Here is a 16,495-nt window from a genome sequence, read left to right as displayed (position 1 = left end):
TTTCGGTTGGAGATGGGGAATGCTAGGAGATAATTAACAGCTCCCAGGCGCTCCTGGCCTGTGAATGGCCCTTCCCACGATGCTTCCATTTTACGGGCCTGGAGTGCCTTTAAGACCATGACCCGGTCCCCTACTTTGAAGGAACGCTCTCCGGCATGTTTATCATACCAGGCTTTTTGCTCTTTTTGAGCATCCTGTAGGTTTTCTTTAGCAAGGGCTAGAGAGGTTCAGAGGGTATTTTGTAGGTTGGTTACAAAGTCCAGAATGTTAGTTCCTGGAGAAGGTGTAAATCCCTCCCATTGCTGCTTCACCAACTGTAATGGCCCCTTAACCTTGAGGCCATACACAAGTTAAAATGGTGAAAACCCTAAACTGGGATGTGGTACAGCTCTGTACGCAAAGAGCAACTGCTGCAACACTAGGCCCCAATCATTGGGGTGCTCATTTACAAACGTACATATCATGGCCCCCAAAGTTCCATTAAACTTCTCAGACAGTCCATTTGTTTGATGATGGTAAGGAGTGGCAACCAAGTGATTCACCCCATGAGCTTCCCAAAGGCTTTCCATGGTTCCTGCCTGGAAATTAGTTCCTGCATCTGTAAGGATGTCGGAGGGCCAACCTACCCTGGCAAAAATGTCTGCTAGTGCCTGGCATACACTTTTAGTGCTAGAGTTGCTTAGATCTACTGCTTCCGGCCATCGGGTGACAAAATCCATGAAAAATCAGTATGTACTGCTTTCCTCTGGATGTCTTTTTCACAAAAGGATCCAGAATATCCACAGCAACTCGCTGAAATGGAACTTCAATGATGGGGAGTGGCTGGAGAGGGGCTTTGACCTGGTCTTGGGGTTTTCCCACTCTTTGGCACACCTCACAAGACCGGACATGGGTAGAAACATCCTTGCCCATTCCCTCCCAGTGGAATGACTTTCCCAAATGGTCTTTGGTCCTGTTCACTCCAGCATGGCCACTAGGATAATTGTAGGCTAAGCTTAAGAGCTTTACCTGGTACTTAGTTGGAACTACCAACTGTCTCCGAGGATGCCAGTCTTCCTGGTGGACACCAGAAAGTTTCCTTGTATAAAAGTCCTCTTTCTACAACAAACCTGGAGCGATTAGAAGAGCTGAGAGGCAGTGGGTTGCTCCGTGCCGCCGTCCAAGCTCTCTGGAGGCTTTCATCTGCTTCCTGTTCGGTCTGGAACTGCTCCCTTGATGCTGGAGACATCAGTTCCTCATTAGATTGTGGACCTGGGCTTGGTCCCTTGGGAAGCGACGCAGGTGATGGGGCTGTTTCCGTGGACTGTGAACCGCTCTCCGCTGGTGCACTATGTTGGGGTTCAGGCTCCGGCTGAGCCTCTGGTGTAGGGTTATCAGCTGCTGCCGGTGCAGGTTCGGTGGGGCCCTCTGGTGTTGGGGTTGCAAGTACTGGATTCAGTGCTGGCAATGGGTCTGGTGCTGGTTGTCCTGCCGGTTCTGGTTCTGGGACTGGCTCTGTCCGGGTCTCTGGGACTGGATCCACTATTGCTGTTGCAGACGTTGGCATGGGGTCCGAGTCCATCACCCCGACCGAGTCCTAGTAGAAGTCTCCAGAACAGAGCTAGGCGTGACAAATTGCTTAGCCTGGCTGCGGGTGACCATTCCCACCTTCTTGGCTAGCTTTACATGATTGGCCAAGTCTTCCCCCAACAGCATGGGGATGGGATAATCATCATAGACCGCAAAAGTCCATGTTCCTGACCAGCCCTTGTACTGGACAGGCAACTTGGCTGTAGGCAAGTCGAAAGAGTTTGACGTGAAGGGTTGAATCGTCACCTGGACCACTGGGTAGATTAAATTGGGGTCCTCCATACAAAGGAAGCATGGATAGCCAGCACTTGGGCTCCGGTGTCCCTCCACGCAGTGACCTTCTTCCCGCCCACACTCACAGTTTCCCTCCACTCTGAGGGTATCTAGGAGGCATCTGGGCCTGAGGACCTCTGGTGTGATTCTGGTGCAATGAATTGTCATCTGTTGGGGTTCTTGGGGCAGTTGGCCTTTACATGCCCTGGCACGTTACATTTAAAACATCGTCCAGCTGACGGGTCACTGGGGCGAGGTGGGTTGCTGGAGAACGGTGTGGCGGGATAAGGTGTCTGGAGCTTTCCTTGGGGTGTAGTTGGGGCCTTGGGCTGCCCCCGGTATAGGGTGTGGTCTGAGGGTGTCCCTTCTGGTATCTGCTCCAACTGTGACCAGGGTTGTTTCTCTCTCCTCCCGTTTTGTTCTGGTTTGTCCCGCCTCTCTGGTGGTCTGGGACTGCTCATATCGATCAGCATAAGCAGCAAGACTTTCTGCCGAGTCCGTTTTCTTATCCCATGAACACTGTTTTATATTCTCCTTGGACATATTCAGGAATTGCTCTTGAATCATTAAATCACACATTCCTTCAAAGCTAGTTACTCCGCTTCCTTTGACCCATTTATCTAACATATTGTTCATCTGGTTTATAAGCGCCACATTATTTAGTTCAGGTCCTCTCTTAAGGGCTCTAAATTTTACTCGGTAAGTTTCAGGTGTAACTTGAAATTGCTTTAAAACCAAATCCTTGAATTTATTATAGTCAGAAGCCTCATCACTAGGCATCTTATTGAATATGTTCAGAGCTCTTCCAGTCAATTTTGCGACCAATTTGGTCACCTTGTGAGCTTCAGGAATTTTATGGAGTGTGCACAGTCTCTCAAAGGTGAGAAAATGTTCAGCAATATCACTGGATTCATCATACTGTGGACATAGTCGCTCCCATTTGTGGATTGTTGGGTAAGGATTGTTAGGGTTATTCAATATATTCTGCTGAGCCTTTGCCTTCTCCATCTCCAGTGCATGCTTCCTCTTTTTCCTTCTCCTCCAGTTCTTTTTCCTTTGCCTCCATTTCTCTCCGGTGGGCAGCCTCCCTTTCTTTTTCTTTGGCTGCTTGTACAGCCATCTCCATCTGTCTGAGTTCTACCCATCTTTCATGTTCCTTTTGTTTTTCCTCAGCCCCAAATCTGGCTAATTCCAGCTTCTGTTGATTATTGCTTTCTGTCATTCTAACCTCTCTGTTTTTAAGCTAGCTATACCTGAGAGTTAGGAAGAAAAAAAAAACCTGGCTTGTAAAATTTTGCTGTGCTGTAACCTGATACCTATTTCCTCTGATGGCTGTTCTCAGCCTACAGAAAAATCTTTTTGTTATGCCTGCTGCTCTGTCCCCCAGGCAGAGACATAGAATCTACAGCTGCAATCACCTTTTACAAAACCCTTTAAAATCCTGCTGTGCTTCTGGTTCAAAACGATCTCAAAATGATCCCACCGCTCTGCCACCATGTCAAGGTTCCTTCCCCACTCTGAACTCTAGGGTACAGATGTGGGGACCTGCACGAAAGACCCCCTAAGCTTATTCTTACCAGCTTAGGTTAAAAACTTCCCCAAGGTACAAACTTTGCCTTGTCCTTGACCCCTATGGTGCCACCACCAAGTGCTTAAACAAAGAACAGGGAAGGAGCCCACTTGGAGATGTCTTCCCCCAAAATATCCCCCCAAGCCCTACACCCCCTTTCCTGGGGAGGGCTTGATAAGAATCCTCACCAATTTGTATAGGTGAACACAGACCCAAACCCTTGGATCTTAAGAACAATGAAAAAGCAATCAGGTTCTTAAAAGAGGAATTTTAATAGAAGTAAAAGTAAAAGAATCACCTCTGTAAGCCTCGAGGCCCTATTGCCTAGACTGTAGAGTATAGGCTAGAATATATTTTGATGTTCATATTCCTTACAGGGTAATCAGATTCAAAACATAGAGAATCCCTCTAGGCAAAACCTTAAGTTACAAAAAGACACAAAAACAGGAATATACATTCCCTCCAGCACAGCTTATTTTACCAGCCATTTGAAAGAATCTTGTCCCCTCATTGTCCATTTTGGGTCAGGTGCCAGTGAGGTTACCTTAGCTTCTTAACCCTTTACAGGTGAAAGGGTTTTGCCTCTGGCCAGGAGGGATTTTATAGCACTGTATACAGAAAGGTGGTTACCCTTCCCTTTATATCTATGACAAGCTCCAAGCAAGCGTTGTTGTTTTCATCTAAACCACCACCACCCACAAAGGAAAAGATCAGGAGCATGCTGAGATCTTTCCACAGGGGGTGTGACGTTGTCCTAACCAGCCCTTGTTTCCCCATGGATGGGCAGAACAGCTCAGCCCTTGGCCCCAGAAAGGGTGCTGGGGTGCAAGGCAGCTCTCGGGCCAGGAAGGGGACAAAGGAAGCCAGGCGTGCGAGATCCAGAGCCCGGGGGGGGGGGGGGCACACAGCGGCTGAGTAGGGAAGAGGGCTCAGGACCTGGCTGCCTGGGGAGCTGCCTCAGGGCAGGTAGGGCCCGAGTGAGGCACAGGCTGGGACACACCTCAGGAGAAGCAGCATATTTGTCGGAAGTCCCAAGCCACTGCCATGCCCTAGGTGAGGGGCTCACACTGGTTAACCCTCAAGCCAAGGCAGCCATCTTGTCCTGGCCCCATGACCAGATGTCAGCACATCCTCTGCTCCTGCCTCTCTCCTCTGCCTGCAAACTGATCCCAAACCCAGTCAGCACCGGGGCTGCCCCATAGCAACGTCCCTGCTGAGGGCATAAAAGCTCCTCCTCACAAGCCGTTGGGCTGTCCAGGGGCGCTCTCTCCTGGACATGCAAAACAAACCAGACTGCACGCTAGACTCTCCCCCTGCCCCTGTCCTGGGGTAACTCAATCCAACGCCACCCTGGCCCACAAAGACGACTCCATAGAGCAAAACAACTCAGACCTTTCACACTTCCAGATAACACTGGTGGCCAAGCAGCCAACTTCCCTCGACACTTGGAAAGGTGAATTCTCTCACCCAATTCAGCCAGCTGGCCCCAAGCCTCTTGGGAAAAGCTCAGGAGTTTGCACCCACCTTGCATTTAAAGGAGTCTCAGACTTGCATGGGAAGGGCATGAAGCAGAAGGCACTGGGGTGGAGAGTGGCCACATGCCCTAGGGAAAGCAACCAGGAGATGACTGGTCTTCAGAACTCTCATTTGGGCCAGGCTACAGCACTGTGCCCGGACAACACAGCAACGGGAGCATGAGGTTAGCAGACGGTGGGAGGGTGGTTCAGGGAGATGATTCCAAGGGCAGAAGAGACCATTGTGATCATCTAGTCTGTCGTCATGTATAGCACAGGCCAGAGACCTGCCCAAAAATCATCCCTAGAACAGCCCATCTTGATTGAAAAATTGGCACTGATAGAGAATCCACCACAACCCTTGCTAAGTTGTTCCAATGGTGAATTATTCTCACCGTTAAAAATTTACATGTTCTTTCCAGTCTGAATTTGTCTAGTTTCAACTTCCAGCCATTGGCTCGTGTTAGACTCTCTGCTGGACAGAAGACCCATTATTAACTATTGGTTCCCCGTGTAGTTACTTACAAACTGGGATCAAGTCAGCCCTCCACTTTTCTTTGTTAAGCTAGATAGATTGAGCTCCTTGACTACCACAACAAGGCAGGTTTCTGATCCTTTAATCAATCTCGTGGCTCTTCTCTGACCCCCCTCCAATTTATCAACATCCTTCTTCAGTGGTTTGGCACCAGAACGGGACACAGAATTCTAGCAGTGGTTGCACCAGTGCCAAACACAGAGGTAAAATAACCTCCCTGTTCCCACTCAGCCATCCCATTTATCCATCCCAGGGTCGCATTAGTCCTTTCGGCCACAGGGTCACACTGGGAGCTCACGTTCAGCTGATTATCCACCACGACCCCCAAATGTTTTTCAAAGTCACTGCTTCTCAGGATAGACTTCCCCATTCTGTAAGTATAGCTACATTCTTTGTTCCTAAATGTATACATTTACATTTAGCCATATTAAAAACACACGTTGTTTGCTTGCATCCAGCTTATCAAGCAATCCACATCTCTCTGTATCAGCGACCTGTCCTCTTCATTATTTACCACATCCCCAATTTTTGGATCATCTGCAAATTTTATCAGTGCTGATTTTATGTTCTCTTCCAGTTCATTAATAAACATTTTAAATAGCATAGGGCTAAGAACTGGTCTCTTAAGGACCCTCCTAGAAACACACCACTTGATGATGATTCCCCATTTACAATTACATTTTGAGACCTTTCAGTCAGCCATCTTTTAATACATTTAATGTGGGCCATGTTAATTTTATGTTGCTCTAGTTTTTTAATCTAAAATCCCTTTGTTTCCCTTATCAATTTTCTATAATTCCAAGCTTCTGACTTATACTCATTATCAGCTTCCCTTTTCTTGCATTTGTTATATACGATTTCTTTTTCTTTTCTTCATAGCGGTCTTCACTTCCCCTCTGAACCAGGTCAGTTTAAAGAATATGGTCTTATTCCTCGATTGGGGCTTTGGGGGCATCTAGCAAAGCATTCTTAAACCACTCCCAACGATCATGGACATTTTTTTCTGATTAAATTCTTCCTCTCAGCTGATTGGGCTCACAAATTGTTTTCGGTCCTGTAATTTGAGCTTTTTAAAAGCACCAAGTATATATCACTCATCTGGACTTTATTCTATTTGTGCATTATAAATGTGATCAAATCATGGTCACATGTACCTAAGCTCCCATTCGTTTTTAGTTCTGTGATCAGTTTCTCTTTATCTGTCAAGAAGTAGTCTACTACAGAATTCCCCCATGTTGGATGCAACACTTGGAGAGTTAGGAAATTGTCATCTAGAATATTTAGAAATTCCAAGGATATTTTACTACTAGCAGCATGAGACCTCCAGCGTGCATCACTCAGATTGAAGTGGTCCATGATCATGCAGCGTCTTTTCCTAATGTTGTAAATAGGTGCGTAAGGAGCCGGTCATCCTGTTCCCTAGCGTGATACTGGGCATCTGCAGCAGACGCCAAATACCCCATCTTGTGCTTTATCTGTTCGGACATTGATCTGTAAGCATTCAAGATCATTTTCTTCTGAGTTATCAGTGACTCTGAAACAGGTAATGCCATTTTGGAGACAGAGTGCCACTCCCCTTCCCCTTTGCGCACTTGATTCTTCCACTGATTTGAATATTCCCAACATGGGACTCATCCCCCGAGATTTTAGTGGTACCAACTAGATCACAGTTATGCTAGTAAGATTCCAATTCCTCGTCTGTCATCCTGGCTCCCAGCATCGGCGGAAAGGGAGAAAAACAACACACAAAGAAACCTGAATACAACCATTCCAGTAGGAGGCAGAAGCAGGCAATGGTAACGTCAGGGATTTGTGCGTGTTCATGAGCTGGGAGGCCAGGAGACCCCCTCGCACACACACAAGTTATGTTCCAACTCACATGACCATTGCTGAACGAATTATGACATGCCATTTGCCACAGTCTGCATCTTTGAGATGTTCCCCATGTCAGGAACCTCGCAGGTAAGTTACCTTGTCCAGCAGAGTGGGCAAACAGAGTGCCAAAGTAGGAGAAGCTGCCCAAGACTCTCCCTGCCCCTTAATCCTGCCCTCCTCCCTAACTCTGGCCAGGAACGGCCGCCTGACAAACGTGGTATTTTTATTTGTATTTTTAATATGCTTACCAGGAATAAGACCTCCTGAATGTTCAACAAATAATCCACCCGTAATAAGATCTACTTATCGCCACGCAAAGCAATCTTCCCACACACCAGCCCTGCAGCCTCTCCGGCCTCCTGCATTACGCAGCCCCTTCAGTAGGGCAAAGCAAGCCCGACGTCCCTCTCAAAGCAGGGAGAATGCCCTCAGGAGCGGACAACATTCCCACTGTGGGAACAACAAAGTCCGTCTCCTTCCTGGGCCAAACTTTACAAAGAGAGCCTCCAGCAACTAAACTCTGGCCTTTTAGCGGGCCGTTTCCTACAAGCCTCCTCTGGGAATAGGAGATGGGCCATCGGGGTTAAAGGGACCTGTGAAGGAGGTTTGGGCCCTTTCCCTCCCTCTCTGGATAAAGAAGGCCCCGAAATAAACACGAAATAACGGATAGAGGCCAGGTGCACATAGTTCTGTCTTTTTACATTTCCCCCCCTCCCCGTTTTCCCTGGAGAAGTGGAAGGCGCAGTCAGAAATACCAAGGAAGGGAAACCAGGTTCATTGAGAGGGGAAGGGGTTTTTCATTCAGTCTGTTTGGAGCTTCTTGTTCTGGTTAAAGTTCATTTAATGCCAATCCCCAGCCAACATTTAGGAGAAAAGCTCCTTGGTTAAAGCCACAACCTCATGCTGCCCTTTCAGCGAAGGGCTAAGAAAGCTCCTTGTCCAGCCCTCCAAGGCAAGTCAGGTTGCCTCTAAATGTGATTTTAGCCATGTCAGTTCCAGGATATTAGAGACAAGGTGAGGGAGGTAATCGCTCTTATTGGACCAACCTCTGTTAGCGTAGCTCCAAAGCTTGTCTGTCTCTCTCATCCACTGAAATTGGTCCAATAAAAGACAGTACCTCGCCCACCTTGTCTCTAAGGCAGGACAAATAACCCATCAAATATCAGCCTTTATTTCTCCATCAGAAAGCAGCAGAAAGGGACAAGGCTAGGTTTCCCTGTCCAGGGTGCCTTGGAAAGGGGCCGCATCAGCCTAGCCTGGAAGCTCCTAGAGGGGCAGGGCAGGGCAGGGGGAGGGATAGCTCAGTGGTTTGAGCATTGGCCTGCTAAACCCAGGGTTGTGAGTTCAATCCTTGAGGGGGCTGTTTAGGGATCTGGGCCAAAAATTGGGGCTTGGTCCTGCTTTGAGCAGGGGGTTGGACTAGATGACCTCCTGAGGTCCCTTCCAACCCTGAGAGTCTATGATTGTCCCTTTCCTACCCTTGGTGCAGCACCTAGCGCAATGGGGTGCTGACCTGTCGCGCCTCTGGGCTCTGCTGGCCTCAGAAGGGTAAAGCTACAAGAATCCCTCCTTTGTTCCGAAGCCCAAGGGGAAAGTGTGTTGTTTCAAAGCAGGTTTCAATCCGGACACTGCAGCGCTGGGCTAGAGCGGCGGTTCTCATCCAGGGGTACACACACCCCTGGGGCGCTCAGCGGCCTTCCAGGGGGTGCATCAACTCATCTAGAGACTTGCCTGGTTTTACAACCGGCTGCATAAAAAGCACCAGCGAAGTCAGCACAATGGAAAATCTCAGGCAGGCAATGACTCGTTCATACTGCTCTGAATAGGATAGGCTGAACTGCAAGTACAATAGTTCTGTTCCCAGGGATTTATTTTAATAAGGACATGGTACAAAGGAGAGAGTCAGCCACTGGTCAGTAAGGGGGGCTGCCACACTTCTGTACTCTGATGTCTGATTGCCTAAACAAGTAGTTTTTAAGTGAGGTGAAGCTTGGGGGTAGGCAAGACAAATCAAACTCCCGAAAGTGGGGGGGGTGTCGGGGGGGAGACAGGCGTCTGGAAAGGTTGAGAGCCACTGGGCTAGAGCATGAGATCCGGGCAGACAACCGCGGGGCCGCACACCACTGCCCCAGCTGGGAAAAACCCACCCAGGGACCCCGGGCAGCCTGGGGGGCTGGGACCCCAGAGGGGGCGGACCATGCTGGGAGGCAGCATCAGACCAGGGTCACCCCCCGTGCCGGGGCGGGGGCCCCAGGGGAGCAGAGTGACCGGGAGGCCCCTGGTTTCTCCGGCGCTCAGAGCCGCCAGCTCCAGCGGGGAAGCCAGGAGAGTCCCCCGCCCGCAGCCCCCCAGCCCGGCCCGGCGACCCCGCGGGGAGACCCTGTGCGGGCGCTGCCCCGCAGGCCAGCCGTGTGCCCCCGGCAGCGGGCACCGCTCCCCCCAAGGGGTCCCCCCCGGTCCGCCCAGCCCAGCCCAGCCCTGCTGCAGCTGCCCTCGGGCCCGGGGGCTCCCGGCTGCGCCCCGACTCCCAGCTTGAGCGGACCCCACCGCGGTCAGCCCAGCCCCAACGCCCGGGGGCCCCACGTGGCTGGCCCCAGCCCGCCGCCCGGCCGGGGACTCACCCACGTGCAGCAGCAGCATCGTCCCCAGCCAAGCGGGCAGCTTCCAGCGGCCGCTGCCCATGGTGCCCGGTGCCCGGTGCCCGCCCCGTGCGCCCGGCTCCGCGCAGCCGGCAGCCTCCTCTCAGCGCCCCGGGCGGGTCCCCGCCCCCCGCCGGCCCATCGCCCCGCCCCATGGCGCCCACGGGGCTCCACGTCTCCAGCGCGGCTCCCGGGCCCTGCCCCTCCGCCGCGGGGCTCTGGCCCCCCCGGGGAGCCGCGCCTCCCCGGCGGCCCCACGATACCACCCGGCCCCTTCCAAGCAGGCGCGTCTCCTGCGAAGGGGACAGCACCGGGGAGCCAGGTTCCAAACGATCAAAGCCCCTGCGCCGCCCCCCTGCTAGTCCTCCCAGCCGGCGGCTCTGGCAGGTGCCAGTCCTTCCAGCTCCTCCCAAGGACCGGGGCCCCCTTGGGCAGAAGGTCCTCTCTGGTTAAGCCTAGCTATGGGTCCAAAAGTCCTTCGCTTGTCTGCTGGCCTCTGAGGCTGGAGAACCCGGTCTGAACCGGCACGCCGGAGATTCTGGGGCTGGGAGGGGGGTTACAATACAACCTGGGTGAATTTACCTACTCACCCCCCACTGCTCCCTGGGGCGGGTCTCGGCTTCAGCCTGATCCCTGTCCTCTGATCCTATTCGGTTTTCCATCAAGCCCAGGCCAACTGTCCACGGCATGGTCCGCTCATTTCCCAGAGACCGTTACAGCTCTGGGATTTTTGTCCATTAAACAGGGGTCGGGGCAGAGTTTATAGAATTGTTCTAGAACCATTAACACATAGGCCCCATCAACCAGGGTAATTTACCTAATTACCTGCCCCTGTTGTTAGCCCCCAGAGGGCTGTGGTCAACCCCACCCCCTGGAATTACATACAATCCGTGGCCCACAATGATCCATAAACCAAATTGCCCTATCTGTCACAGGGAGGATATGGCTTTTGCTTCTCACACTTGACATTCAAGAAAGCTGGTTAAACTTTAGGAGCCTTGACTCGGATGAGAAGTGAATTCGGGATTTCTCTAGCATTTTGCATGCTGTCTCACTGCACTTCGCAAGGGCTTGAGCCAGATCCTGGCAGCAAAGGGAAGTGTGGCAAGTGGTGGTGGATTACTCTGGTGCTTTAACTTCAATGTATGGAGAAATGAAGCACAGCACCTTCTCCCTCCAGGAACTACTACAGCATTCATGCATGGGCTGAGCTGGGCAAGCCAGTTCCATGGCTGTGCGATTTGTTGCAAACCGTGCTCCCAAATCTAAGCTTTCATTAACAAAATACAAAGTGTCTGCGTTTGGAAGTCATGCTGGGAAGGAAATTAATGCAGCATTTGCTGACCGCCTGAAAAAAGGAGGTGTGAAATGTTCTTATTCCGCTTAAACGTTAACTCTGAAACTTAAGGACGACAGTGTAAATGTCAACATTATTAACTTTTTCACTGCTGATTTTTTTTTTGTAAAGAACACAATGTAGTGAGCTTTCTCCAGCTGGTTACTGGCACAGTTACCCACACAATTTAGGGCTCTTTCCTCCCCCTTCGGGGTACAATGGCTCTCTATAAATTAACGGGAGCTTGTCACAATAAAGGAGTCTTTATCACACAGTAAATTTTCTTAAACATGTATTTATTAGCAATTGAGAATACACATGCCAAGCATCTAATGCTGACCACTCCCAATAAAGCAGACTGATGTTTCCCAATGGGCAGTCAGGGTCTGATCTCATCTGGGACTCTGGCTTCCACACAGTCTAGTCATGCAGGGGTTAAAAATCCTAGCAGCTTTAGTCTTGAGCTGTATCCCAGAGTAAAGGTCCAATGTGCTTATTTCCTGACCCCCGTTACATAGTTAACATGAGGGTTTCTCTTATCTATGTCATAACCAATTATTTTACTCCAAGCATAGCTATGCAAAACACTAACCAATTATTTTCAGTATACAAAGATTCACATACCTAAGACCACCTACTCATTAGCTTTTGTTGGTTTCAAAATTAGCAAAATCTTTTCAAGGTCTGCTTATCTATACGCTCATTAGTGGGATAGCCTTGCAACAGCAAACCCTTGTGCTTTTTATTATCAAGAAGAAGCTGCAGACACTCAGGGCTCCCATTCTCATGACTGTGAATATCTATCTATCCCTGTTCGTAATGCTGCAGCTACTACATTTCTATCTATCTGTCTGCCTACATCAAGGCCGAATTCTCCTGACTCTAGCTTTTGTTTTCAATTTATGGTGGCTAAACGTAGATGGCTGCAGGTTACGCTAAGGTGACTGTGGGTCATGTCAAGTCCGGGCCTCTGGTTACAACGCAGGGAATTACGAGTTCAAACCCACACTTCTTTCCCCTTCCTTGTTAGATGAATGAAATTTGCAAATGAAGCACAAGTTAAGAGGAACTCAGTAAAGAAGTTAGTTCATTTCTGTACTGTAAGGGGCCTCCAGTAACTGGAATGCCAACAAAGCTCTTGGAGATGGGCTCAGTCCAACAGCTAAAAATGCCCACTCTCTGTGGGGCTGCATGGGACGGGGTTTTAACGGGAGAGGCCCCAGAGCCCATCCTGCCCTCTCTGCAGCCTGGCAAAGGACCCCCCAGCAAATCTCACCCTTCTGAAAGGAAAAGACTGACAAATTTAAGAGACTCCAACAAAGGAGGGCACGGCTGATAAAAGGATTAGAGGGTATCAGCTAGGAAGAGATTAAGGGGACAGACTGTGCAAACAACACAGGGGAGGGGAGAAAGACCAGACCAGGCAGACTGGCGAGGGGAGGGGGCGGTTATTGTAGTAACAGGCTGTAACTCCAAGGCAGGTGATGTGGCTGGAAGGGGGCACTGGAGTCCCATTACCACAGCTGTTCAAGGCTGCTCTGGGTTTTGATCCTGCTGGCCCTTTCCAGGATGGGGTGGGGCTGGCTAGGTGACCTGGCCAGCCCATTCTGGCTCTGGGGATTGGAGAGTGACTAGGCCCAGGGGCTCTTCGTGCATTGTATGTACAGTCAGCTGGGAGCCCAAGGGTTTCCTGCCCAGTATTTTAATCCTTAAAGCCTTTTTGATTTATCGAGCTGCAAGAACCCCCCGAGCAGCAGCCGGAATACTGTGGCCAGGCCTGCCCCAGCTGATTGCCGTTGTGTAAGATCTGATCCCCGCATTCCCCACAGCCGGCAAGAGTCCTCCACATGGCAGAGATTTTCACCACGAGGGGGGATGGGGCAGCTGCCACTGCCTGCCTACAGTGGGGCTGGCTCCATGTCTCCAGGCACAGCTTCAGGGTTCGCATCGTGCAGGAACTTCTCTTGCTTCCAGTTCCTACAAAGTATTGCAGGTTTCTGCCACGCAGCAATGCTCCCGTCAGCTTGACCAGGAAGAGCGGCTGCATGGAGGCTGGGATTAGCTGTCACATGCTAGCCAAGCCGGGCTGGATGGAGCTGCAGAGCAACACTGGCAGATCACTGTGTTCCGGCCAGCCAGAGCGAGCCAGGTGGTGTCTCATGCCTGCAGCTGGCTAGGGGTGCATTGGGGCGGAGGCAGGGTGCAGGACACAGATGTCCCCGCTCAGGTGACTCATGAAATTACTGTATTAATCAGGCCTGGTCTACACTAAAAATTAGGTCGACCTACCTACGTCACTCACAGGTGTGAAAAATCCACACCCCGGAGCAGCTTAGTTAAGCCAACCTAATTCCTAGTGTAGATGCCACTATATTGATGGAGGAATTCTCCATTGACCTAGCTACTGCCTCTCGGGGAGGTGGATTAACTACACTGATGGGAGAGCCCCCACCCCTTCCCCATTGGCACAGGTAAGCGTCTACACTGAAATGCTGCAGCTTCAAGTGGGGATGAGCCCTAAGGCTGATGAACTGCTCTTCCCCGGCTGCAGGGGCCTGAAGGAGACCCAGCCCTGCCCCAGAGGGTGTTCCTGGACCCAGCCACTGCTCCTGAGCACAGGTCAGCATCAGAGCAGCAAAGCTCTAAATGACAGTGGCGCAGCTGGTATCAGGCACTTCACAGACAGCAATCAATGGGCCGCCTCCTTGGAGCAAGGTCTTGTCCCCATTACACTAGTGGCTTTGATCAGGCAGGTCAAAGCTAGTCGAACAGCAAGCTGGATGCAGACTCAGGGAGAGAACCCAGCAGTCCTCACCCCCTGTTCCCGCATTGCAGCCACGAGATCCCACGGCCTCCCAAAGAATCTCACTGCTGCTCTCCTAAAGGGTCCCTCCGCCCCAACAGGGGAGCAGCTGTCCCGAGATGCCGTGCAAAGGGACGAGAACAGAGGCAACGCTAGTAGTTTGTTTTTTTCCAAAAGTCATTTATTGAACGTTTCTTAATGTTATTCAAAAAAGAAAGATTCAAATTTTAGATAAAAAGAAAAAAAACAAAACGGGTTTAAAGGATCCTTGGACATGCTCCAGCACACGGAAAGAACAGCCCAGAGGGGCTCACAGCATGATGCTCCCTGACCAAACTGCCCCAGAGCCCCGCTTGGCTTGCCCTTCAGAACCAATGCAGGAGATGTGCACGCACTGCCCCCTGCTGGCACCAGACCTGCCCTGCATGGGGGACTAGCCAGGCTTCTTGCTGCTCGGCCAGTGTCACTGTGGGAACCAAGGGGCTAACAGAAACCATTTCCCCCTTCCACCCGCCCTACAGCATTGGGGAGTCAGCCGCCTAACTGGCTGAGAAGGATTCTGTGGGCTCCTGGACGGCAGCCTGGGACCCCTCCCGGGAGTGAGGGGTGCATGGCCAGCCCCATCCCCGCTCCCCTCTCCTCCACTCCTGGGAGCAAACGCCCAACTAAAGGGGGAAGAAATGGAATGGCCGTGCTGCCATGTGACCAGGTGGTGGTGACTCAGGGATGGATGGGGGTGGGTGCTGAGAGGCCCAGAGCTCCCAGAAGAGGCTGTTTAAGAAAATAAGCCAAGTGAGCGTGGAGTGATTATTTGGGGCTATACACAGCTGGCGTTAGCCTTAGCGACGAGCAGGCTTGCCTTAGACACCACACACTGATTTGCTGACAGATTTCCCTGGCAAGAGCTCTTAACACAAGCCACACGGGGTTAGTAACTACTGGCTCTGCAGGGCGGGCTCCCCGGCAGCAACCCGCAGGGCAGCCGTGCGCCGTTAGGTCATGCTGGGGGTGACCAAGCCCTGAAGCATGATCATGAGGCGGCGGGCCGGCTTGCTCAGGGTGTTGTGAGATTCCGCCTGCAGGAACTGGAAGAGCTTCTGCCGCACCTGGTTCATGACCGACCCCATGTGGTCTCGGGTGATGGGGTCGCTGTGGTCCAGGTGCATCACCGCCTCCTCCAGGTAACTGAGGGGAGAAAGGAAAGCCCAGGGTTACGACTCCACTTCAGCCAGGGAATGTGCAGGCACCTCCTGTCTCCCCTGCCCCGGCTCAGGTAGCTAGCTCCTGATTTGTCTCTTAGCAAGGAGTCCAAGGCTGCCCCCGCTTCAGCACACGGGGCAGCTGGCAGACAGCTCCCTGCGTGCCACGTGCAGCCTGGTCGCTTGGACTCACCGGCTAGAACTCTGCCTGGACTGCACTTTGTACCGGATCTATAAAGCACAAGGAGTTTCTTCAGTGGTGTTTTCACGGCGTGAAGCAGAATGTGAGCTTTATTTGGCACTGGGGCAACATGTGACCTACGCAGCTCTCAAGCCCCAAACAGGGAACGAAGGGTGAAAGCAGACCGAACCTCAGGCAGGAAGCAGCACTATCATCAAATCTAAGAGTATGGCAGGAAATCACCTTGACCCAGACAGCAATGTATTGTGTCCTCCCATAGAGCCAACTTAGGACTGTTGTGGGAATCAAAGGCCAGATCTCCCCTTTCGAAGTCCCTCTATCAAGTCCTAGGGGAATTTGCCTTTCCAGGCTTCCAGACATTTCTGTTGCCCTTCTCAAGCTTTTTTATTTCAGAGGCCATGTGCCCTGCTGCTCTGCAATCATGGAATCAGATCCTCTCTGCTCCAGGATCTCTGCTGTCCTAGTAGAGAGCTACGTCTCCTGCCCTCATGGCTGTGAGGGAAACCTTCACACTGCGCAGCCTAAGAGTCAGCTAGTGAGCCAGTTCCCACCCCTGAGAGTCACTGCTTCAGGCTAAGTGGGAAGTTGACTCTGAAATCTAAAGATGTCAGTATTACCTGAAAGTGTTAACGACTTCACTGCGGAGCACTTTAGTAAAAACCCAAAGTCCCAAACTGCTATCTACCAACACTCCCTCTGATAACTTCCACCAGGCACCATCGGCACATGGAAATTAAAGATCACGGGGCAGCATAAAGTTATATTAACTATCAAATCATCCCAGGCGAATTGCGCTGGCTGTCCTGTTCATTAGTGGATTCAGTTCAACAGACACCTCCACATTTTCATTTCTCTGAACCTCCAGGCTGTCACACTGAAGTGCCCCAGAATCCAGGAGCCCTGCCCCAGAGACTGCCAAACCGTGGCTAAGCCTACTTTCCCGTGGGGTGACCAGAACTGAGCACAGGATTCAGGGGGAG

At 51.3% G+C, this 16,495-nt stretch overlaps 2 protein-coding genes across 2 annotated transcripts in view; both read right to left on the bottom strand.

The window, feature by feature from the left end:
* Positions 1-10,113, bottom strand: part of NRN1L (neuritin 1 like) — a 34,047-nt gene extending 23,934 nt beyond the window's left edge. The window contains exon 1 of the mRNA XM_084644708.1: positions 9,958-10,113. Within this exon, the coding sequence (XP_084500834.1) occupies positions 9,958-10,018 (61 nt within the window). The 5' untranslated portion in view covers positions 10,019-10,113. The remainder of the gene's footprint in view (positions 1-9,957) is intronic.
* A 4,202-nt stretch (positions 10,114-14,315) lies between these two features.
* Positions 14,316-16,495, bottom strand: part of EDC4 (enhancer of mRNA decapping 4) — a 55,870-nt gene continuing 53,690 nt past the window's right edge. Inside the window, exon 29 of the mRNA XM_084644470.1 lies at positions 14,316-15,299. Within this exon, the coding sequence (XP_084500596.1) occupies positions 15,107-15,299 (193 nt within the window). The 3' untranslated portion in view covers positions 14,316-15,106. The remainder of the gene's footprint in view (positions 15,300-16,495) is intronic.

This window comes from Lepidochelys olivacea (assembly GCF_965140295.1).
Source record: "Lepidochelys olivacea isolate rLepOli2 genome assembly, chromosome: 12".
Lineage (NCBI taxonomy): Eukaryota > Metazoa > Chordata > Testudines > Cheloniidae > Lepidochelys > Lepidochelys olivacea.
Note: the sequence above shows the minus strand (reverse complement) of the source record. Positions and strands in the feature narration are given on the sequence as shown.